The sequence below is a fragment of the Salvelinus fontinalis genome, chromosome 28 (assembly GCF_029448725.1).
Source record: "Salvelinus fontinalis isolate EN_2023a chromosome 28, ASM2944872v1, whole genome shotgun sequence".
NCBI lineage: Eukaryota > Metazoa > Chordata > Actinopteri > Salmoniformes > Salmonidae > Salvelinus > Salvelinus fontinalis.
Genome location: NC_074692.1, coordinates 7137863 through 7162218, shown reverse-complemented (window position 1 = coordinate 7162218; position 24356 = coordinate 7137863). Strand labels below are relative to the sequence as shown.

The 24356-nt window shown below is 43.2% G+C and overlaps 1 protein-coding gene across 3 annotated transcripts in view; it reads right to left on the bottom strand.

Moving 5' to 3' along the window:
• The window catches only part of LOC129826026 (BDNF/NT-3 growth factors receptor-like), a 115968-nt gene extending 97904 nt beyond the window's left edge, over positions 1-18064 (bottom strand). For 2 of the 3 annotated variants that reach the window (XM_055886288.1, XM_055886290.1), the window contains exons 1-12: positions 17159-18064; positions 7357-7431; positions 7180-7251; positions 6658-6726; positions 6203-6351; positions 4390-4526; positions 3180-3312; positions 2507-2809; positions 1343-1369; positions 1092-1103; positions 736-773; positions 306-405 (exon numbers count right to left, since the gene is read on the bottom strand). In XM_055886288.1, coding sequence (XP_055742263.1) covers positions 306-405; positions 736-773; positions 1092-1103; positions 1343-1369; positions 2507-2809; positions 3180-3312; positions 4390-4526; positions 6203-6351; positions 6658-6726; positions 7180-7251; positions 7357-7431; positions 17159-17373 — 1330 coding nt within the window. In that variant the 5' untranslated portion in view covers positions 17374-18064. The remainder of the gene's footprint in view (positions 1-305; positions 406-735; positions 774-1091; positions 1104-1342; positions 1370-2506; positions 2810-3179; positions 3313-4389; positions 4527-6202; positions 6352-6657; positions 6727-7179; positions 7252-7356; positions 7432-17158) is intronic. The other variant, XM_055886291.1, reaches the window with a different exon arrangement.
• Between the last annotated feature and the right edge of the window lie 6292 nt (positions 18065-24356).

Sequence of the window (24356 nt, the reverse complement as noted above, 5' to 3'; positions counted from 1 at the left end):
CACAATAAAGGTCTGCGGGATGATTAGTGTGGAACAAGACACAATGAGACATTGAGACGGATCACTGAGATCCACATGCATGTTATTCACCAGCAACATCTGAGTACCTCTTTACCACCATTCAGACCCCACTCTACGCTTTTATCCCAAATGGCACCCTACATCCTATGCAGTGCCAGTGCCAAAAGAAGTGCACTATTCGGGGAATAGGGTGCCATTTCAGATTTGAGAGAAAGCCCCTGTCTTGCTATGCTAACGATTGACATAGGTTACGGTAGTTTACTGTGTAAAGGGACTTACTGTACCTTTGATTCCAAACTTGGAGTTTCCCCCGAATTTTAGGATGACCAGCATCAAGAGGAAACCTGTGAAGGCTACTGCTGCAATCCCTACGACCACGTACACCTGAGAGAATGACATAGCTGTTGAGCTAGGACCACCACTACCACTCTGAAACACATTGTGTCGCAGCGTGTAGCCTACTACCACCAAGACACATGACACCAACCATATAAAAACATGACATATAAATGTATTCAACTTAAACATACTGTCAACTATAAACACACTATATAGTACTATTAATAATAATAGTCCTGGTAAAACATACTACATTGAACCATAGAATATAAACACAAACGTTTCGCTCCCACAACAGGACTGCTCCCAGAACAGTTTAAGGCTCACACAAACACAAAACAAGTGCACAAGGAGGTGTCTTAGAGTGTGACTTACAGCAACTCTGTCTTCCGGTGGATCTAGAGGTGTGTCGTCTGTTTTCAAAGAGAAGAGAAGACAGCAGATGTTTAAGTATCCCTCATTTTAAATGCAGTTGATCAAATATGTCTGTCCGTGTGGGTAACACGTTAGTTGAAGGGGTGCCTACATAAGGACTTAATAAGAATATTGGTATTATGTCTTGCGGTTGTTGGCATAAACATTACTGTATATATGGGTTGGGTTATGAAGTCCTTATGAAGGTACCCTTTCAAGTAAAGTGTTCCCTCTATGAGTGTGTCAGAGTGACATGGGCCTATGTGCTATGAAAGCTCTGCTGTGTGAATAGGTAACGTGAGGGACAGTGACCATACCTGTAGTTGGGTCTGTGGTGCCCAGAGACGGTGTGACACGAGGAGAGGAAAGAGAAAAGAAAGTACTAACACTTTATGAGACAAAAAGCAAAGCTCAGGAATCAGTTTCCAAAGCATTTCACAAGTCAACAATCCTCAGGTGTCAGGACATCTTTTATTCATAAAAGGAGAGCACATTGTTTATTGCTAAACAGTTCAATCAGTCATTTAGACAGTCAATGTTCCATGTAAATATTTTAACAGCAACTCACCATAGTAAAGAGGTTCTGTCACTGTTCCTGTTGGGTAAAATACGGTAATAAGGTAATAGATGAGATAAGAACTCCGCTCACCTGCTTGTCTACTGTAGGTCTTAATTGGACACCAATTGAAAATACACTGAACAAAAATATAAACGCAACATGCAACAATTTCAACGATTGTACTGAGTTACAGATCATATAAGGAAATCAGTCAAATGAAATAAATTCCTTGGGCCCTAATCTATGGATTTCACGTGGCTGGGCAGGGTATCAGCCATGAGTGGGCCTGGGAAGGCATAGGCCCACACACTCGGGAGCCAGGCCCAGCCAATCAGAATTCGTTTTTCACCACAAAAGGGCTTTATTACAGACAGAAATACTCCTCAGTTTCATCAGCTGTCCAGTTGGCTGGTCTCAGACGATCCCGCAGGTGAAGAAGCCAGATGTGGAGGTCCTTGGCTAGCATGGTTACACATGGTCTGCGGTTGTGAGGCCGGTTGGGCGTACTGCAAAATGATCTACAACGACGTTGGAGGCGGCTTATGGTAGAAAATTAAAATTACATTCTCTGGCAACAGCTCTGGTGGACTTTCCTTCAATCAGCATGCCAATTGAACACGCCTTCAAACTTGAGACATTGGTGGCATTCTGTTGTGTGACAAAACTGCACATTTTAGAGTGGCCTTTTATTGTCTCTAGCACAAGGTGCACCTGTGTAATTATTATGCTGTTTAATCAGCTTCTTGATATGCCACACATGTCTGCTTGATGGATTATCTTGGCAAAGGAGAAATGTTCACTGACATGGATATAAACAAATTTGTGCACAACATTTGAGAGAAATACGCTTTTTGTGCATATGTTAAATTTCTGGGATCTTTTATTTTGTTGCGTTTACATTTTTAAGGTATAATTACAGTTGAAAAAATGTGCAGACACACGGCTCTCTAGGAATTCAGTTTGACACCCGTCCTATGTGCAATTTGACCCCTAGCCCCTCCCTCTAATAACTTGAGTAGATCTGAGAGGATTGGAGATAGATGTAAATAATATGGTAGGCCAGGTGGAGTTGTTGCCATATATGGTGCAGACTATCCAATCCTCTCAGAATGAAACAAGTGGGATAGGGGTTTAATTGAGATTCAGAGAGTGGTTACACTACACAACACATACCTCCCTCAAAGGGGTTGCGCATGAAGTGGGCATCGACTGTCTTGCGGTCCTGTCCATACTTGTTGCTGGCCAGCAGGGTGTACGGTCCGTTGTTGATGTGTGTGGGGCTATCCAGCTGCAGGCAGCCGTGGTACTCCCTCTCAGAGAAGTCATGGATCATGGTCACGATGTAGGGTCCCTCAATGACCGGCTCCCCGTTTAACAGCCAGCGGAGCTCGGGCTTTGGGTTCCCAGAAATACTGAATGGGATGCACCAGTGGTGGTCCTGGTAGGCATCACTCAGCTTACTAATGTTAGGGGGAACTGAGAGAGAGAGAGAGAGAGAGAGAGAGAGAGAGAGAGAGAGAGAGAGAGAGAGAGAGAGAGAGAGAGAGAGAGAGAGAGAGAGAGAGAGAGAGAGAGAGAGAGAGAGAGAGAGAGAGAGAGAGAGAGAGAGAGAGAGAGAGAGAGAGAGGGAAAGAGAGAGGGAAAGAGAGAGGGAAAGAGAGAGAGGGGGGGAGTGAACGGGCCAGTGAGTTAGCGGGTGAGGGAGTGAGTGAGCGGGTGAGGGAGTGAGTGAGACAGAAGGAGAAGCCATAGAGGGGAGAAAAGAAGGGGGGGGCGAGTTAAGGCAGGTGTTATTCTCATTCTTTCCCCCTCTTGTCTAGAGATGTGAGTCATGTTTGGAACTCACATAGGATGTTGAGGAGGACTGTGGACTCATTCTCGCCCACAATGTTCCCAGCACTGCAGGTGATCTTACAGTTGTTGTCCAGGGAGGAGAGGTTATAGAGATGGAGCTCAGACACTTGGCCTGAGGTCTCAATCTGCAGAAGAAAACACAGAGACACAGTGAGTCAGGTACCCATCTCATCCACATGACCAATGCTTTAACACATCAACAGTTATTTTGAAAATCTTTTGCAAACACAATACCTGTTGCTGGTTGTTAGGGATATTGTAAGATCATTCTTTACCATTTCTAAACAGATATCCTTCCCTAGTAGTTGTTGATTCTTTGACATTGTGCTGTCTCTTCTGTATGATAACCTATGCTAAACAAATGGTGTTACACAACTAGATTAGCAAGTACCATTATAGACCAATACTAGTGAATAATTGGTGATAAAATCCTTGGTGTTAAAAGATCTGCAATATGCCAGATGAGGTTGGTCCTTTTAGGATCCCTGTTCACCTCAATCAGCTGCTTGTCTAGGTAACACGCTGTTGCTATAGCTCTGCCATATACTCACGTGTGAGTTTATAGCCATTTTGCCCTGAGTTTGAGACGTTTTGCCTTAGTCCTCCTCAACTTGAGGTAATTTTGCTATTGGCCAAGTAAGTTTGTTTTTCAAGTTAATTATTTTTGTGAAAACATTTTCTGCATTTTTCTGCATTTGTATATTTTGGATCCAGTCTTGTCATCAACTTTACTGTTAAAGATGGAATCTGCAGTAGGGCAAGCAGCACTACTGCCGTTGTTGTTCTCTGTTGTTGATGAAGCGGAGGTGAGGAGCGTCGCACAATGTGGTAAAGAAACATGGCAGTACATTTCTGTTGTTCTAACACGTTTGCACTGATGTCAGAGGGTAAACAGTGTTCATTGTTTGCAGTAACTTATTTGTTGTTGTAATGTCGCAAACAGACGTGGCAGTTTACCATTAAAGATTCCAGCTTGAAATAAATGCCACTTATTTTTGCACCTGCTGATGGGTGGGGCCAGGAGTTTTACTTGACCATGAACAAATATGTTTCTTGGTCAGGTCATGTGGTCAGTAAAACTCCTGGCCCTACTCATGGCCGTGTCTAAAATGGTACCCTATTCCCTATATAGCGCACTAATTTTGACCCGAGACCAATTTGAGCCGGGGCTTTCTGGTGGGGGGGGCGGCGTGGTGACTGACCTCATAGTAGGAGATGAGTGGGGTCATTTTCCAGATGAGCTCAGGAGAGGGCTCTCCGGAGGTGTTGCATGTCAGCACCACATCAGCACCCTCCTGCACCATCACCTTGGACGGGCTCATAGTCGCCATGGGAACCTCTGCCAACGACAACGAAGGGGAGATTCAATGCCATCTTAGTTAAAAATCACTGCACACACACGGCAGTGGTTACACACAGATTACAACTCCATGTGTCTCGCAACTCCGATAAAATCGATTGGACACTGTCTGGAGTCTCTCTAAAGGGAGACAACAACACAACAGACATTGGTGGGGAGGGGACTGTGACCTGACTGTGACCTGACTATGTGTCCAATCAGAAGCTTGGCTGCCTCTTAGCCGTGGTCAATGGCATGGGAGCGTCTGGCGAAGAAGGGCCAATGTCTGTCGAAAGTCCTGGCTGATGAAATGGACAGATCTCTTATCTCCACTCAGGGACGTCGCCAAGACTCTTAACAGCATGGCAACCCTCTCAATCATTCTAAAACCCAGAAAACTATTAATTTCAGCACTCAGAGCACAATATCAGCCCTTACCATCTCTCTTACATCTCTCTTACAAGCACTGCCAGCTGGCACAGTATACCTTTACAATGTGTCCATCTTTAACAACACACCCCGTGGGCTAAACTGGTTGCAATGGTTGTATACTGGTTGAAACCAGTTTTAGACACCAGTAAAACTTTCAGCATCAACATCTCCAATCTAAATACTGACAGGCAGCAGTGAAGACTATATCTTGGCCTCAGATAACCTCTGCATCCAACACATGAAAACTACAGCACTGAGCAGTGGAGCTCATATAGTACAGGATGATAGAGAGAGAGAGAGAGAGAGAGGGAGAGATGAACAGAGAGATTCACTGAAAACGACGGAGAGATTCCCTGGAAGAGAGATGGTCAGAGAGAGTGAGAGGGAACAACAGAGAGAATGACTGAGAGAAAGGGGGGCTGCAGGGTACTCAGTGTTTCTGGCTGGCTGGCAGCCATGGGGCATCGTACACATGTGGGGCCTCTCCCGTGCGTCGTCTTCATACACGGGGTCCCCCTGCCGTCTTTCCAGGGGCCCGCACGTAACCGTGGCGAAGGTGAAAATAGCATCCTAATGGAGTGGAGGCTGGACAGCCGGATCAATAAGTGTTATCAATGTCACTATATAGCCTCCTTTGTACCCCAGAGCACACTAGTACAGGCCCAGGTTCCTCTGTGTTAATACACACTGGTAAATGTTACTGAGTGGAAGGGGGAAACTGATCCTAGACCAGCTTTGGTTAGTGGGTACTCATAATGTGCAAATTTCACATTAGGACACAGCATGTGAATCTAAGGACAGTTTCCTTTATTCCGCAAAGCCAGTAAAGGGATAGTTTTCTGACATTTTCACCCAACCTTAACTGTTTTCTTACCTCAAGACGAGTTACGTCTTAGAATTTTAATATGAGCTCTACGGAAAGCCTGTAAAGTAAACAATGCCCGAAAACTATTGAGTTTAGGGTTGGAAGGGAGTTGACTCTCTGGGTATGAATAACGAGGGCATGTTGTTCCAAACGAGCCACTTTAAAGAATGACTGTCCGTGACATAAGTTCTCTCTGCTGAAACTGGATCTCCCAAGTCCAGCGTTGCCCACTCTCCATTATGACCATTATCTCTCTGTCTCTGACAGTAAGCCCGCTCTGACATAAGAGGGGGACGGGAGGGGGGGGGGACGGGGGGGGGGCATTATCAGGATGGGAAGGATACATTTTCAATAAAAATAAATCAAGTGGGGCCATTACTGCAGTGAGGGAGTTTGAGCCTGGTAAAGGGTTTCCTCCCGCCACCCTCCGCTGTACATTGGAGGTCCTGAGCATCGAGCTCCTCTCCCAGCCATAGCTTCATCCATATGTTCTCACAGGAACAGTGCAGCGGGTTCCCAGAAAGAATCCTACACAGACAGAAACACAGCATTGAGTGTCGATTCACACACACGGACACTGACACAAACACGCACACACACGCACACAGAAACGCATGTATAAGCACAAAGAGATGAGCACATACGCGCACACACACTCTAATGTTTTTTGGGATCCATGATGACCCATTGTCAATCGGGGGTACATAAAACACTGCTGAAAGAGGGGGAAAGTTAGAAAGGTTAGAGAGAGGTAGGGAGAGAGAGAGAGAAAGACAGAGACAGAGAGACAGACGAGTATAAGACAGAATACAGTTGATTTGAAAAGCAACTCACAGATTTGATATGTTTAAATGTCGAAATATCCTCCAAGACAGCGATGACAGGTTGTTGTCTTTCAAATTCCTGTCAATCAGAATTAACATTATTGACAATGCTAAAAAAATATCCAAAAGAAATGCTAACCTGTACAACCATTCCAACAACGGCTTCGGGGCACAGATGTCAGTTCAATATCTAGTTTTGATTTGCATTTGGTTGAGTTGTTAACTAATGTGAATTCAATGTGAAATCAACCAAACATGTCACCATGTCATTAGATTTAGGTTCAAAGTTGGGTGAAAAAAACATGAAACTCCCTTACTTTCCTGTCTTTTTTCAAACCCAATCAGTTTTCCACGTTGATTCAATGTTATCACATGTCATTTTTTGATTGAAATGACATGGAAACAATGTTGATTCAACCAGTTTTTGCCCAATGGGTTGTTTGTCTTACAGTAAACAATTATTTTTGTAAGAACTCTAATTTGGCCTTCACATTGAGATAAATGTTGCCTTAGGCCTATGGAAGCCACTCACAGATACTGAAGCTTGAGGTTGTTCTGGAATGCCAGTCGAGACACATAGGTAAGCCGGCTGTTAGTCACAGTTCTGCAAAGCAAATACACACAAAAACATGATCATACTGCACTAGTTGACAATCTGGGCCCCATCATGACCACAAGTATAAGATATCACATAACATAAAAGACTCACAGATTCGTGAGGTTCCGGTAATAATGCAGGTCTTTGTCATTGATGGAAGAGAATTTACTTTGGTTTGCTATATATCTGTCAAAAATGAAATTGGGAAAAAATAGGTTAGTTAACAGAAGTAGCAGGCCCACTGAACAACCGATACTCATTTCAACAGATATTCATCCTTAAGAGTCGATTGACGCACCTGTGCGCCAACGTAATTAACATAATTTAAAAAACTAGAGATATCGGGGGGGGGGGGGGGGGGTTCGTAGGGTTGCATCTCAATCCACTGCATGAGCCTATGTCAGCCTTCCACATCTACTGTGGAAAGTGGCAGAGCTACAGCGCTGTTTGTCATACCAGGAGACATCCCGAAAATCGGTCTTCTCATGAAAACTGTAGCGCCCGAAACGGTTTGGCCTACAAACTAATACGACCCCCACAAGCCCCACAGGACTCGTCTGAAGTCAGTACTGTCAATGTGCTAACTTCTGTCTGCAGCATCCGAACAGTTTGGGCGACAAAATAATATGACCCGACTATGGAAAGGGGAGACTCGTTTTGTTCTATGACCGCCACAAGTGTCACAGGTCTCTCTGAAGGTAACCCGGTACCAGTTTCAAAATGTTATGGCGGTATGGAAGTAGGTTTGTGAGCCCAGAAACGGGGTGAAATAAAATATACTGTAGCAGTCAAACGTTTGGACACACCTACTCATTCAAGGGTTTTTCTTTATTTTTACTATTTTCTACATTGTAGAATAATAGTGAAGACATCAACACTATGAACTCACTGTCTCTTCCTGAAGACAAATAATGTATACAAAATGCTTCAGTCTGGGTTTAGACTCCATCATATTTCTGAGACTGCACTAGTGAAGGTGGTAAATAACCTTTTAATGGTGTCAAACCAAGGCTCTGCATCTGTCCTCATGCTCCTAGACCTTAGTGCTGCTTTTGACACCATCGATCACCACGTTCTTTTGGAGAGATTAGAAACCCTAATTGGTTTACACGGACTAGTTCTTGCCTGGTTTAGATCTTATCAATTGTAAGTTTCGGCGTTCCTCAAGGTTCCGTTTTAGGACCACTATTGGCTTCACTATATATTCTACCTCTTGGTGATGTCATTCAGAAACACAATGTCAACTTTCACAGCTATGCGGACGACAAACAGCTGTACATTTCGATGAAACATGGTAAGGCCCCAAAATTGCCTACTCTGGAAGCCTGTGTTTCAGACATAAGGAAGTGGATGTTGGCAAATGTTTAACTTTTAAACTCGGACAAAACAGAGATGCTAGTTCTAGGTCCCAAAAAACAAAGAAATCTGCTGTTGGATCTGACAATTAATCTTGATGGTTGCACAGTTGTCTCAAATAAAATTGTGAAGGACCTTGGCGTTACTCTGGACCCTGATTTCTCTTTTGACAAACATTTCAATAATATTTCAAGGACGGCTTTTTTACATCTTCGTAACATTGCAAAAATCTGAAACTTTTTGTCCAAAAATTATGCAAAATAGCTAATCCATGCTTTTGGCACTTCTAGATTTGTCACGCCCCGGCCATAGAGAGGTTTTTATTCTCTATTTTGGTTAGGCCAGGGTGTGACTAGGGTGGGCATTCTAGTTTCTTTATTTCTATGTTTTCGTTTTCTTTGTGTTTGGCCGGGTGTGGTTCTCAATCAGAGGCAGCTGTCTATCGTTGTCTCTGATTGAGAACCATGCTTAGGTATCTCTTTTTTCCACCTGTGGGTGTGGGAAGTTGACTTTGTTTAGGGCACTTTGCCTTTGAGCTTCACTGTTTGTTTTTGTAGTGTTTATTGTTTTTGTTCGACGTCATTCTGATTTAATAAAAGAAAATGTACGCTCACCACGCTGCACCTTGGTCCTCTTCTTTCAACAGCCGTGACAGAACTTCCCACCACCAAAGGACCAAGCAGCGTGGTAAGGAGGAGCAGCGTGGCCAGGGGTATGAGACAACCTGGGAGGAGGTAGAGAGGTGGTCGGTCGACCCAGGGAGAGTGCCAGAGCCCGCCTGGGATTCTATGGAGCAGTGCGAAGAGGGATACCGGAGGATGGAGTCGGCGAGACGAACGCGGCTGGCAAGGAAGCCCGAGAGGCAGCCCCAATTTTTGTATGTCTCTCGAGACCCCCAGTGCACCTCCACGACCCAGTGTATCTGGTGCCTCTGCCTAGTACAGGGCCTCTTGTATGTCTCTCCAGCCTGGTGAGTCCTGTGCCTGCGCCTAGAACTAACTCTTCCGTATGTCTCCCCAGCCTGGTGAGCCCTGTGGCAGCTCAACGTTCCAGACTGCCCATACGTCTCCTCCCTCCAGTGATGATCCATGGCACGAAGCCTCCAGTGATGATCCATGGCAAGAAGCCTCCAATGATGATCCATGGCACGAAGCCTCCAGTGATGATCCAGGGCAAAAATCCTCCAGTGATGATTCATGGCACGAAGCCTCCAGTGATGATCCATGGCACGAATCCTCCAGTGATGATCCATGGAACGAAGCCTCCAGTGATGATCCATGGCAAGAAGCCTCCAGTTATGATACATGGCAAGAAGCCTCCAGTGGTGAGACATGGCACGAAGCCTCCAACGAAGGCCTCCAGTCCGGAGCCTCCAGCGACGTCCTCCAGTCCGGAGCCTCCAGCGATGGTCTCCAGTCAGGAGCCTCCAGCAACGACGGTCTCCAGTCCGGAGCTTCCAGCGAGGGTGCACAGTCCGGGGCCCGCTACGAGGGTCCCCAGTCCGGGGTCGGCGGCGAGGGTCCCCGCACCAGAGGCGCCACCAAAGTGGGGGGAGCCAGAGGCGGAGGGGGGTCTACGTCCCGCACCAGAGCCGCCGCCGTGAAGGAGGCCCACCCGGACCCTCCCCTTTAGAGTCAGGTTTTGCGGCCAGAGTCCGCACCTTTAGACCTTTAGACTACTGCAATGCTCTACTCTCCGGCTACCTGGATAAAGCACTAAATAAACTCCAGTTAGTGCTAAACATGGCTGCTAGAATCCTGACTAGAACCAAAAAAGTTGATTGTATTACTCCAATGCTAGCCTCTTTACATTGGCTTCCTGTTAAGGGTAGGGCTGATTTATAGGTTTTACTGCTAACCTACAAAGCATTAAATGGGCATGCTCCTGCCTATCTCTCCGATTTGGTCCTGCTGTACACACCTACATGTACGCTACGGTCACAAGACACAGGCCTCCTTATTGTCCCTAGAATTTCTAAGCAAACAGTTGGAGGCAGGGCTTTCACCTATATAGCTCAATTTTTATGGAATGGTCTGCATATCCCTGTGAGAGACGCAGACTTGGTCTCGACCTTTAAGTCATTACTGAAGACTCATCTCTTCAGTAGGTCCTATGATTGAGTGTAGTCTGGCCCAGGAGTGTGAAGGTGAACGGCAAGGCACTGGAGCGACGAACTGCCCTTGCTGTCTCTGACTGGCCGGCTCCCCTCTCTCCACTGGGATTCTCTGCCTTTGACCCTATTACGGGGGCTGAGCCACTGTCTTACTAGTGCTCTTCCATGCCGTCCCTAGGAGGGGTGCGTCACTTGAGTGGGTTGAGTCACAGACGTGATCTTGCTGTCCGGTTTTGCGCCCCCCTCGGGCACGTGCGGTGGAGGAGATCTTTGTGGGTAGTAAATTGTCTCAGGGTAGTAAGTTGGTGATTTGGCAGAGTGGATGGGGTTATATCCTGCCTGGTTGGCCCTGTCCGGGGGTATTGTCGGTCGGGACCACAGTGTTCCCCGACCCACCCCTGTCTCAGCCTCCAGTATTTATGCTGCAATAGTCTATGTGCCGGTGAGCTAGGGTCAGTCTGTTATATCTGGTGTAATTCTCCTGTCTTATCTGGTGTCCTGTGTGAATTTAAGTAGGCTCCCTCTAATTCTCTCTCTCTCCCTCTCTCCCTCTCTCCCTCCCGGAGGACATGAGCCCTAGGGTCATCCCTCAGGACTACCTGGCCTGATGACCCCTGGCTGTCCCCAGTCCACCTGGTCGTGCTGCTGCTCCTATTCTGCCGTGCTACATTACCTTGTCCCGGACCTGCTGTTTTCGACTCTCTCTCCCTCTCTCTCCCGCACCTGCTGTCTCGACATCTGAATGCTCGTCTATGAAAAACCAACTGATATTTACTCTTGAGGTAATGACCTATTGCACGCTCTACAACCACTGTGATTATTATTTGACCATGCTGGTCATCTATGAACGTTTGAAAATCTTGAAGAACAATCTGGCTTTAAATGGCCATGTACTCTTATAATCTCCACCCGGCACAGCCAGAAGAGGACTGGCCACCCGTCAGAAGGTGGTTCCTCTCTAGGTTTCTTCCTAGGTTCCTGCCTTTCTAAGGAGTTTTTCCTATCCGCTGTGATTCTAGATCTGCATTGCTTGCTGTTTGGGGTTTTAGATCTTGTAGTAACAAAAAAGTGTTAAACAAATCAAAACAGATTTTAGATTTTAGATTCTTCAAAGTAGCCACCCTTTGCCTTGATGACAGCTTTGCACACTCTTGAGATTATCTCAACCAGCTTCACCTGGAATGCTTTTCTAAAAGTCTTGAAGGAGGTCCCACATATGCTGAGCACTTTTTGGCTGCTTTTCCTTCACTCTGTCGTCCAACTCATCCCAAACCATCTCAATTGGGTTGAGGTCGGGTGATTGTGGGGCCAGGTCATCTGATGCAGCACTCCATCACTATGCTTCTTGGCCAAACAAATGATAGTCACACTAAGCGCATACCAGGTGGGATGGCGGATCGCTGCAGAATGCTGGGGTAGCCATGCTGGTTAAGTGTGCCTTGAATTCTAAATAAGTCACCGACAGTGTCACCAGAAAAGCACACCCACACCATCACACCTGCTCCTCAATGCTTCACGGTGGGAACCACACATGCAGAAATCATCCGATCACCTACTATGCGTCTCACAAAGACACAGCAGTTGGAACAGAAAATCTCAAATTTGGACTCATCAGACCAAAGGACAGATTTCCACCGGTCTAATGTTCATTGCTTGTGTTTCTTGGCTCAAGCAAGTCTCTTCTTCTTATTGATGTCCTTTAGCAATGGTTTCTTTGGAGCAATTTGCCCACGTAGGCCTGATTCACGCAATCTCCTCTGAATAGTTGATGTTGAGATGTGTCTGTTACTTGAACTTTGTGAAGCATTTATTTGGGCTGCAATCTGAGGTGCAGTTAACTCTAATGAACTTATCCTCTGCAGCAGAGGTAACTCTGGGTCTTCCTTTCCTGTGGCGGTCCTCATGAGAGCCAGTTTCATCATAGCGCTTGATAGTTGTTGCGACTGCACACATTATCCGCATTGACTGACCTTCCTGACTTAAAGTAATGGTGGACTGTTGTTTCTCTTTGCTTATTTGAGCAGTTCTTGCCATAATATGGACTTGGTCTTTTACCAAATAGGGCTATCTTCTGTTTAGCACCCCTACCTTGTCACAACACAACTGATTGGCTCAAACGCATTAAGAAGGAAAGAAATTCCACAGATGAACGTTTAACAAGGCACACCTATTAATTGAAGTGCATTCCAGATGACTACCTCATGAAGCTGGTGGGGAGAATGCCAAGAGTGTGCAAAGCTGTCATCAAGGCAAAGGGTGGCTACTTTGAAGAATCTCAAATATGAAATATATCTTGACTTGTATAACACTTTTTTAATACATGATTCCATATGTGTTAATTCCTAGTTTTGATGTATTGGCTATTATTCTACAATGTACAGTAGAATATAGTAAAAATTAAGAAAAATCCTGGAATGAGTAGGTGTGTCCAAACTATTGACTGGCACTGTATATACAGTGAATGTAAATAGAAACGTAACATGAAAAGGTTAATAAAAATAAAAGATCCCAGAAATGTTCCATATGCACAAAAAGCTTATTTCTCTCAGATTTTTTGCGCAAATTTGTTTACATCCTTGTTAGTGGCATTTCTCCTTCGTCAAGATAATCCATCCACTTAACAGGTGTGGCATATCAAGAAGCTGATTAAACAGCATGATGATTGAACAGGTGAAACTTGTGCTGGGGACATCAAAAGACCATGCTAAAATGTGCAGATCTTTCACACAACACAATGCAACACATGTCTCAAGTTTTGAGGGAGTGTGAAATTGGCATGCTGACTGCAGGAATGTCCACCAGAGCTGTTGACAGAAAATGTAATGTTAATTTCTCTACCATAAGCCGCCTCCAATGTCTTTTGGGCAGTACGTCCAACCGGCCTCACAACCGCAGACCATGTGTAACCATGCTAGCCCAGGACACCCGGCTTATTCACCTGCGGGATCCTCTGAGACTAGCCACCCGGACAACTGTGGTTTTGCACAACCAAAGAATTTCTACATAAACTGTCAGAAACTGTCTCAGGGAAGCTCATCTGCATGCTCATCATCCTCACCAGGGTCTTGACCTGACTGCAGTTCAGGGTCGTAACCGACTTCAAATGCTCACCTTCAATGGCCAGTGACACGCTGGAGAAGTGTACTCTTCATGGATGAATCCCGGTTTTAACTGTACCAGGCGAGGGGTTTGCTGATGTCAAAGTTGTGAACAGAGTGCCACATGGTGGCAATGGGGTTATGGTATGGGCAGGCATAAGCTACAGACAACCAACAAAATTACATTTTATCAATGGCAATTTGAATGGACAGAGATGCCGTGATGAAATCCTGAGTCCCATTGTTGTGCCATTCATCCGCCGCCATCACCTCATGTTTCAGCATGATAATGCACTGGCCGAGTGTCACGTGGATCTGTACACAATTGCTGGAATCTGAAAATGTCCCAGTTCTTCCATGGCTTACATACTAACCAGACACGTCACCCATTGAGCATGTGTGGGATGCTCTGGATTGATGTGTACGATAGCATGTTTTTTTTTACGTTACAGCCTCATTCTAAAACTGATTAAATAAATAATCAGCCACTCGAATTTGAACCCGATCTAACATCTCTGGAGACCTGAAAATATCTGTGCAGCAACTTTCCCCATCCAACCTGACAGAGCTTGAGAGGATCTGCAGAGAAGAATGGGAGAAACTTGCCAAATACATGTGTGCCAAGCTTGTAGCGTCATACCCAAGAAGAACTTGAGGCTGTAATCGCTAAGTACTAAGTAAAGGGTCTGAATACTTATGTAAATGTGATATTTCAGTTCTAAATGTTTTAAACATTTGCAAAATGTCTAAAAACCTGTTTATGCTTTGTCATTAGATTAATGAGGGGGAAAAATATTTAATTCATTTTAGAATTAGGCTGTAATGTAAGAAAATGTGGAAAAAGTCAAGGGGTCTGAATACTTTCCGAATGTACTGTATGTCCGAAAAATATATATATTTCCTGATCTTTGTTATATCTCCTAGATGTAGGACAGACACTTCAAAACCTTATTCCTTCTGATGATTTTTTTTACCTATAGGGGTAACGGCCGATAGTAAAGCTTATTAAAGAGCAGTGATACTAGCAAGAGCAGTGTGCGGGTTTCTTCTTTTGTTTCTCACCTACAGGGGTCCTAAAATTCCAAATCAAATAGCTATGTCACGCCCTGGCCTTAGTATTCTTTGTTTTCTTTATTATTTTAGTTAGGTCAGGGTGTGACATGGGGAATGTTTGTGTTTTGTTGGTTTTGGGTGTTTTTTATGGTAAAGGGGTTGTTGGGTATTGTATATGGGTTTGTGTTGAGTACATGTGTCTAGCGTTGTCTATGTATGTTTAGTTGTCTATGTCAGAACGTTTGTAGCCAGTGTGTGCACATCGTTATTTAGCTTCACGATCATTTGTTGTTTTGTTTGTTTGTAATAGTGTTTTTTCGTTTCATGTTCATCTTCGTTCGTTTAATTAAAAGAAGATGGCTTATTTTCCTCATGCTGCGTTTTGGTCCGTCTCTCCACCACACGATCGTGACAAGCTAAATGATCCATGATATGACCATCTTAAAACAATTCCATATGTCAGGTTAGTAGACACCCCCCAACCACCCCTAAAAGCTTAGACTTTTAGAGGCTTTTTTGAATGACTACCTCATCTCTGTACCCTACCCACCACACATGTAATTATCTGTAAAGCCCCTTTCAAGCAGTGAATGTTTAGGTGTTTTTCCGTGATGGGAGTTTTTGTTGAAGACTTTTGTCAAGGTCGTTTGAAAATACAAATTTCACAAATAGACTGATGATTGTCAACATATAGGATAGGAGTCGTCAACTTCTTGTAATTATTAACAGTCGACTATTCCATACAAATAGATGTATTCAATATTTTATCAACAAAACATTTTTTTAAGGTGTATATATGTTTTTTGTATATGTTTACACTGTAACCTTACAATAGAGCGGGAGGTAGCCTAGTGGTTAGACAGTTGGGCCAGTAACCGAAAGGTTGAGCTGACAAGGTAAACATCTGTCGTTCTGCCCCTGAACAAGCCATATAACACACTGTTCCCCGGTAGGCCGTCATTGTAAATAAAACTTTGTTCTTAACTGACTTGCCTAGTTAAATAAAGTTAAAATATACAACTTTTTGAAATAGAGGCTATGCATCGAAGCGTCTGCTATGGTCTTGACAAAGAGATGCTCACATCATGTCCTCCGCATTCTAAATGCTGTACTTTTGATTCTTTGTTTGTCTTCAGCTCTGAAACGTGTGTGGAAATTAATTTAGTCTAGGCCAATTCATTTTTTCCCCGAAATAGATACAAAACAAATCTGAATATATAATTGTAGGCTTTCGGGCCCATTGTCCTTGCAAATATTTGCGGGAGTAAGACTACACCTCTTCCCGGAGCCACCGTGGAGCGTCGATCGGTACCGATAGCACCACAACAGTCCCCCTTGCGGTTCAGTAGTCCCTACCGCTCTCAAACGGACATACACACTCGAGCGCGTGTACACACACACACACACACACACACACACACACACACACACACACACACACACACACACACACACACACACACACACACACACACTTATTTTCATAACCTCACTGCTGCAAAACTATAAAATAAGTTTTATTAGCCAATTCAAATAGCCCAACTTTTGACTGAGAATTGGCCATTCGATTGAACCTTCAATTCGGCTCCTTGATAGCCTAAAACGCACAGGCTTGTTTCACCTCTTTATTGTGTGCCGATTAGGAAGGTTATGTCTGGTCCTTCCACCAATTGGGTGCCTTTTGAGTAGTGTAACTGGATTTATTTTTAAACGTTGGATTTCACCTCATTTTAACATTCCGTCATAAAAAGCACATGTTCACAAAACACCAGAACATGGGCAAAAAAGAGTAGAACTAGCTCACTGCTTTTACACTATGGTTTGACTCTTGGATGTAAGAAAGGAATAGTTTCACGACTTTAAAATGAGAGTTCAGTTCATTTTATATGGTTTACCTTACCTAACCTCATTTACATGTGTAAATGAATCACTAATCAAATGAAATAAATAATCACCTTCAGAAATTACTGTCAAAGCAACAACATAACTAGAGCTTTACAATGATGATGACATGTTTTAGAAATGTTGGGGTTATGTGGATACAAATCTTCCTAGAAGTCATAGAGGGTGCATGGAAGGACATGTCACAATTCAGATGTATTGAATTCTCATGTGGTCTATATTAAAGGCCAATTGAATTAATATGATAGGCTTTTACAATTCAATATTAGGGTACAATTGCTACTTGAAATATCAAAGTGACTCAAAAGGCACTCATTTCGTGAAAGACCCATCTGTCATAGGCCGAGGCCTGTATGTTGGGTCCGGTGATGGATCATGGTCTGTGACTCACATGTCGGTAATGTTGTCCATCTCCAGCTCCGACTGCAACACTGGAAAAGCCATGATACCCCGCTCCTGGTCCACACAGGAGATCCTGGTCCCGCTGCAGGAGCAGGACGCGGGGCAGGCGGCCCCGACCCGCCACAGTCCCATTAGTACGCAACACAACCCGAACAGAAACACCCCAGTACCCCTCCGAAAGGCGCTCATCTCGGCTCCCTCCATGCCCGACCAAGGACGGCTTGAATCAGCCAAGCTCCAGCAGAAAGAGACGCTGTCAAATGCTCAACCCAGACGAGCAGGCACCAGCCGCTCTCCGCGCAAATGGGCGAGATGCTGAAAATGGGTTTATCCGTTGAGTTCGTCTCCACAAGAATCCAGCCAGTCACTCAAATTCACATTGAGACACCGACGTGTGTGTATCCCAAGGATTCCTTCCCTCTCTCTCTCTCTCTCATTCTCTCTCTCTCTCTCTCTCTCCCTCTATCTCTCTCTATCTCTCTCTCTCTCTCTGTCTCTCTCTCTTTCTCTCCCTTTCTCTCTCTCCTCTCAGTCAGATGACACTGGCACTTATAATTCCACACAAAACCCTATGTCCTGTGCAGGTCTGCCTGAGGCAGAGCCGTGGATGAATAGATAATGAACAGAGACGACGGAGCCGAAAGCGCACACTGTTTATTGTTGCGTTGTTCAAGCAGTGCACTGAGGAGGAGGCGGCGCGGGCAGGCCAACCAACAACAAAACATACAGTATGTTATAGATCGCCGTCAAGAATACGCCCTCCAGACGTTGTTTTAGTTCCGATTCCACGCTGATTGTTCCAGATGGCCAGGGGTTAAAGGGGTCTCCTCCCCGTCATTCACTAGCGGTCTTGTGTTTAGCAGTGTCTCGGTCGGACGAGATGCGTTGGTGTCCTTGTAGGCTATAATGGACAAATAGCATAACATCGGGCATGATAAATATGGGGCTTGGTTTACAGCCAGAGTGTATTCGAATAGAAAATCATGTGTTAATTAAAAAACAAAATGACAGCGCAGGTGTGCATCTGCTTCAATGACATTTGACTTATCCCACTGGCACAGCGGGGCATAAGGGCACTACTCTCAGTCACCAATCATTCCCTCTTTAGCCGCGGTGTACCAGCCTCCATCACCTTATTAAATCATTATGCTCCATTTCATAACCATAAATATTTCAGCCGGCATGTAGTGAATCAATAGCATGTCATCTGTAGTGGAGGGACATTGAAAAGACATCTAAAAGATAAGTTAATTTAAGGTTCTAAATTAAACGTTGAAAACGAGGTTGAAAACACATATTTTCCAGATGTTTAAATCTGGTTAGTTTTCGGCTTTGAATGAAATTGAAAAGAGGTCATTTAGCCTACAGATGTTGAAAATATGTAATTTTTGGTAATTGACTGTATGGTCAAATTTCAACTATACACACAGTGCCTTCAGAAAGTATTCACCCCTTGACTTTGTTCACATTTTGTTGTGTTACACCCTGAATTCAAAATGGATTACATATTTATTTCTCGAATCTACACACAATACCCATAATGACGAAGTGAAAACATGATTTTAGAAATGTTTGCAAATGTATTGATAATTAAATACAGAAATATCACATTTACATACGTATTCACACCCCTGATTCAACACTTTGTAGAAGCACTCTTGGCAGCAATTACAGCTGTGAGTCTGTCTGGGTAAGTCTAAGAGCTTTCCACACCTGGATTGTGCAACATTTGCCTATTATTCTTTTCAAAATTCATCAAGCTCTGTCAAATTGGTTGTTGACCATTGCTAGACAACAATTTTCAGGATTTGCCATAGATTTTCAATTAGATTTAAGTCAAAATTGTAACTCGGCCATTCACTGTCTTCTTGGTAAGCAACTCCAGTGTAGATTTGGCCTTGTGTTTTCGGTTATTATCCTGCTGAAAGGTGAATTAATCTCCCAGTGTCTGGTGGAAAGCAGACTGAACCACGTTTTCCTCTAGGAGTTTGCCTGTGCTTAGCTCCATTCCATTTCTTTTTATCCTGAAAACTCCCCAGTCCTTAACGATTACAAGCATACCCATAACCTGATGCAGCCACCAATATGTTTGAAAATATGGAGAGTGGTACTCAGTAATGTGTTGTATTGGATTTACCACCCAAAAAACACTTTGTATTCAGCACAAAAAGTGAAAAGCTTTGCAATTTCTTTTGCAGTATTACTTTAGTGCCTTGTTGCAAACAGGATACATGTTTTGGAATAGATTTATTCTGTACAGGATTCTTTATTTTCACTGTGTTAATTAGTTATTCAATGTTTGATTTTATTTATTTTTACCCATCTGGGTGCCCTTCGTTACGAGGCATGTGAAAACATCCCTGGTATTTTTGGTTGAATCTGTGTTTGAAATTCACTGCTCGACTGAGGGACATTACAGATAATTGTATGTGTGGGGTACAGAGATGAGGTAGTCATTCAAAAATCATGTTAAACACTATTATTGCACACAGAGTGAGTCCATGCAACTTACTATGTGACTAAGGAAATGTGTACTCCTGAACTTATTTAGGCTTGCCTTAACAAAGGGGTTGAACTTAATGACTCAAGACATTTCAGCTTTTCATTTTCTATTAATTTGTAAAACTTTCAAGAAACAAAGTTCCACTGACATTATGGGGTATTGTGTGTATGCCAGGGACCAAAAAAATACGCAATTTAATCAATTTTAAATTCAGGCTGTAACACAGCAAAATTTAGAAAAAGTCAAGGGGTGTGAATGCTTTCTGAAGGCACTGTACATTTTCAATTAAGTAATCATTATATCAAAATAATTATTGTTAAATCTATTTAATATAGGAAAGAGGAGCCAAATGAATATTGCAACATACCATATTTATTATTGCTCCCATCTGTCACATGCACTTATGTAAGCTTTTTTAAAAGCTTTAAAACTGTCAGTGATGATGTTCAAAGTGGTCCAACCTACAGAATAAACTAACAGACCACTTCAACTACAATAACATTCTCAGTAACGGTTACTTAAATATGTTTTTCTTGCAATGACTGTGATAAGTTGTTGTTTCAATACATTAGTTGAATGCACAGATGGTATGTTACAGGAAGGTAGAGTTTTATTCAGTAGAGTAGAGTACATTATAGTACAGTGCTACACAGTAGTTTAATTCAGTTGAGTAGAATACAGTTGAGTACAGTATAGTTCAGTACAGGACGGGACAAAATCTGAACCAAACATAGACAAAAAAAAGACGTCCAAAAGACATCAGTGTCTGTCCGTGCTTAGTGGGTTGCCACATCACGCACGCACGCGCGCACGCACGCACACACGCACACACACACACACACACACCAGTTCTCAGTCCTCCCCATGTGAGGATAGGATGTGACGTGGGCACTGACGCACAGCATGTAGTCTATGTCTGCATTGAGGAGCATATGCCTAATTACCGAGGTGAATCGGTCTCTACAAGTCTATGGGGGTGTCTCCAAATTGAGGTTGAGCATAGTACGGTGTGCATATCAAATCAAATCCAAGTTGATTGGTCACATACACAGTTTAGCAGATGTTGGAGCGGGTGCATTGACATGCTTGTTTTACTAGCTCCTAACAATGCATTACATGCCAAACAGTACACAATAATCTCTCTTTTTTTTAAACAAGAGATCAAGAAATGTCAGAACGAATCAAATGAACAACCAAATAACACTGTAATAGTAATCCAAAATTACCAATATGTTTACACATGATATAGCCCCTATAGGCCATGGAACACGCTGTAGCTCAGTTACATCACAGACGATCTATTATACTGACAAGATTGTCGAGTGACCGCTCTAACAATGGAAATAAATGTCCTCAGAAGCACTGTACTGTTTGATGTAAGGCAGTGGGGGAGGATGCGAGATAAGGTGGGAGCATTCAGCCAATGACAGGGCAGATACGCATGTGAACAACAGGTACAAACAACTCTGATATAAAGTCCAATTCTTTTTTTAGTTTCCGAAATGCCAGGTGCTTCCACTTAAATCAGTGCATTCACAACAACCTAACCACGATGAAACATCTATTCGATTGAATAAGTCTCAGGTAGCAAATTAGCAACTACATTTTTTTGTTGATCAAATTCGACACTGGCTAACTGACCTTCATACAAAAAAATGTCATTTCATGGTCTTATTTTCGTGGAAAGATTTTGGGAGGAGTAAAACCTCTCGCTTTGCATCTTTCTCTCTGGTTACATGCTTCAAAATGATGTGCCATGTATGATAGGGATACGCCTGCCTGGGCCTATCAGAAGATTTGGCGTCAGTGCACTTAACCCTCTCTCACCTTGCTTGGGATAAGCTACAGAGCAGTTTAAAGTCGTGTTAATATTATGGTGAAGGAGGCCTATAGGAAAAAGAGGAGAGTTTGTGTGGGGAGGGACGGGGTGTGAGTGAGTGAAATGGAAAAGCATTAGAGGGGAATTGTGGGACGTTTTATTAGTGGTCTCTGGCTCTTGCACCGGAACTGGTTGAACTGAGTTGGTGCGTGCCGGGGAGCACCACCCATACCTCAAACGTCTTTTCCAAATACTCTGTTAAATACTCCAGGGAAAATAGTCCACATCAATCATCCAACGTGATAACAATCGATTGGTTAACATAGTTCAACCGGATATCATGTAGATAAGCAGTAGGCCTATTCATTGTAAGGGTAATTACAACAGCCCTGAGTTAACTCGCAAAATGGTTTGAAATTATGCCATGTATGGCTCTGCTTATAACTAACTTCCCCTCCGTCTGTGGTATTATCCCCCAAAATTTGCCTGCAGCTTGTACTGGGAAATCAAGTCTATTTCAAAGCTAGCTTATCGCCATGGTATCAAAGACAAATCATGTACTGCCCCTCTGTGGTCATTGAGCAAGAATGCATGCCCACAAAGTAGATCACTGGGTAAGAAAAAATATTGTAGGCTATTGTCCTGAAGCTACGGCTGTCTTTGTGGCTGGATCCAATGAGTGACAAAAATATCCAATATTTATTTAAAGTAAGACCATAATATCTATATTAATGGTTCATATAGGCACTATAGTGTAATATGTTAAGATAATGATGAAAATCTTATTTTATTGTTTGTTTCATTCATTCAGAGTCCTTGATTTTTTCTATGCAGACTTTAAGTTGATATTTGCCCAATTATCCATTGCAGCAAATTTCATTTAAACCTTCAGGTGTTTGATGTGGTGTCATTAAAATTTACTTGGGTGTAGTAGGCATACTTAACTACTCATGACACTGCAGATCGATATCTGTCAAGGTTTGGCTATGCCAATCTTCCTTTCCTGGCCTCTGAAACAAGCTGGATCTCAGCCATATTGCTTTCACTTCTCTAATCCCTTCAGATCAGGGCAGTGTTCATAAGGGCACACAACGGAAAACGGAACAAAAATAATATTTTGGGGACAATACATGGACATGCCTCACTGTTTCAGTCCGTTTTCATTTACAATGGTAAATATAGCTCTCCAGTGCTTACTTCACCGTTTCACAAATGGTGGAAGGGGACCCGCTGGTTATAATCCAGTCCTGCCTAGAAACATTGTTGTTGTTGCACATTAGACAGTATTGCATTATGGCATTGTTTGTGTTGACATGTTGAGTCATGAGAAGACTCCCAAAGCTTTAGGTGGTTCACAGCGCTAAAAAGTTTGGGAAGAAGTGAATTGTACAGCAGTGATGTCACAATGGGTAATGTATTACGTTTTGGCTTGACCTTTATTCTAATAGGTAGACTCAGGAATTATGTATTAACTTTATGATCTGAAATAAATTATTAATTGGTCATGTTTTGGGTTCAGTATCAGTCAACCAATACTATCCAGGGCCTGGCTCCCCAGTGGGTGGGCATGTGTCCAACCAGGCCCATGCCCCTGTATTACAGTGTAATGCATTGGTGGCTATAGAGTGGGCCAAGCGAAAAGCCAGCAGCAGGCCTTGCGACACAGTCTAATTAAAAAACAAACCACATTTGGTTAGAAACCCTACTGAATATTTCTCACACACTTTAGCTGAGACAAGTCAAATATAATGAATTCATATTTTAGCCAGACAATAACCTAAAACACAAGGCCAAATCTACACTGGAGTTTCTTACCAAGAAGACATTGGATTTTCCTGAGTGCCCGAGTTACAGTTTAGACTTAAATCTACTTGAAAATAAAAAAAGAATAATGGGCAATTGTTGCACAATCCAGGTGTGCAAAGCTCTTAGACTTACCCAGAAAGACTCACAGCTGTAATCGCTGCCAAAGGTGTTTTTACAAAATATTGTAAAATGCTTATGTACATTTATATATTTTTGTATTTCATTGTCAATACATTTGCAAAAATTTCTAAAAAACATGTTTTCACTTTGTCATTGTGGGGAATTGTGTGTAAATAAATAAGAAATATATTTAATCGATTTTGAATTCAGGCTGTAACACAACAAAATGTGGTATAAGTTAAGCGATATGAACTTTCTGAAGACACTGTAGCTGCAGCTCACCCTCATCCCTTCACGTTTCTTAAGTATCTGTTGCTCAACCCCTTCACGTTTCTCCCTTTACTCACCCTCTTCTCAACCAATTTGACTGACATGATCAAGTAGCATACTGCCTCATATTTCTGAATAGCAGAATTAAAAACCCTGTAGCTATTTGAACGGACATTGCAAAAATCAATACATTTTGTAGGTTAATTTAGGATGTAGGATACAATCTTCTCTGTCTGTTGTAACTAAGGATATTGGAGTAGTACAAAGCAGGGCATAGTCAATCAACGTTCTAAACACCTGTCCATTTGGGATGTCATCTTTATACTGCCATATCTTCGCCTGAGTTGCTGAAAAAGAACACTACTACGTTGACTGCTTTTCGCTCACTGCTTTGCCAATGTTTGCAGCGATGGAGAAGAAAGAACATGAAATCTCTATTTTACTGCCTGTCTGTGTCTTGCTTGTGTTTTGATATGCCATCTAAATCGCTTGCCTCAATAGCTGTATGTAGCCTTCTCCCTCCTGAAAAAAATGACATGAATCGCTACTTAGCCTCTACGGGATCAGTGCCACTGATCGGGACGGTTGAGCTAATGTGATTAGCATGAGGTTGTAAGTAACAAAAAACATTCCCAGGACATCTGATATGGGCAGAAAGCTTAAATTCTT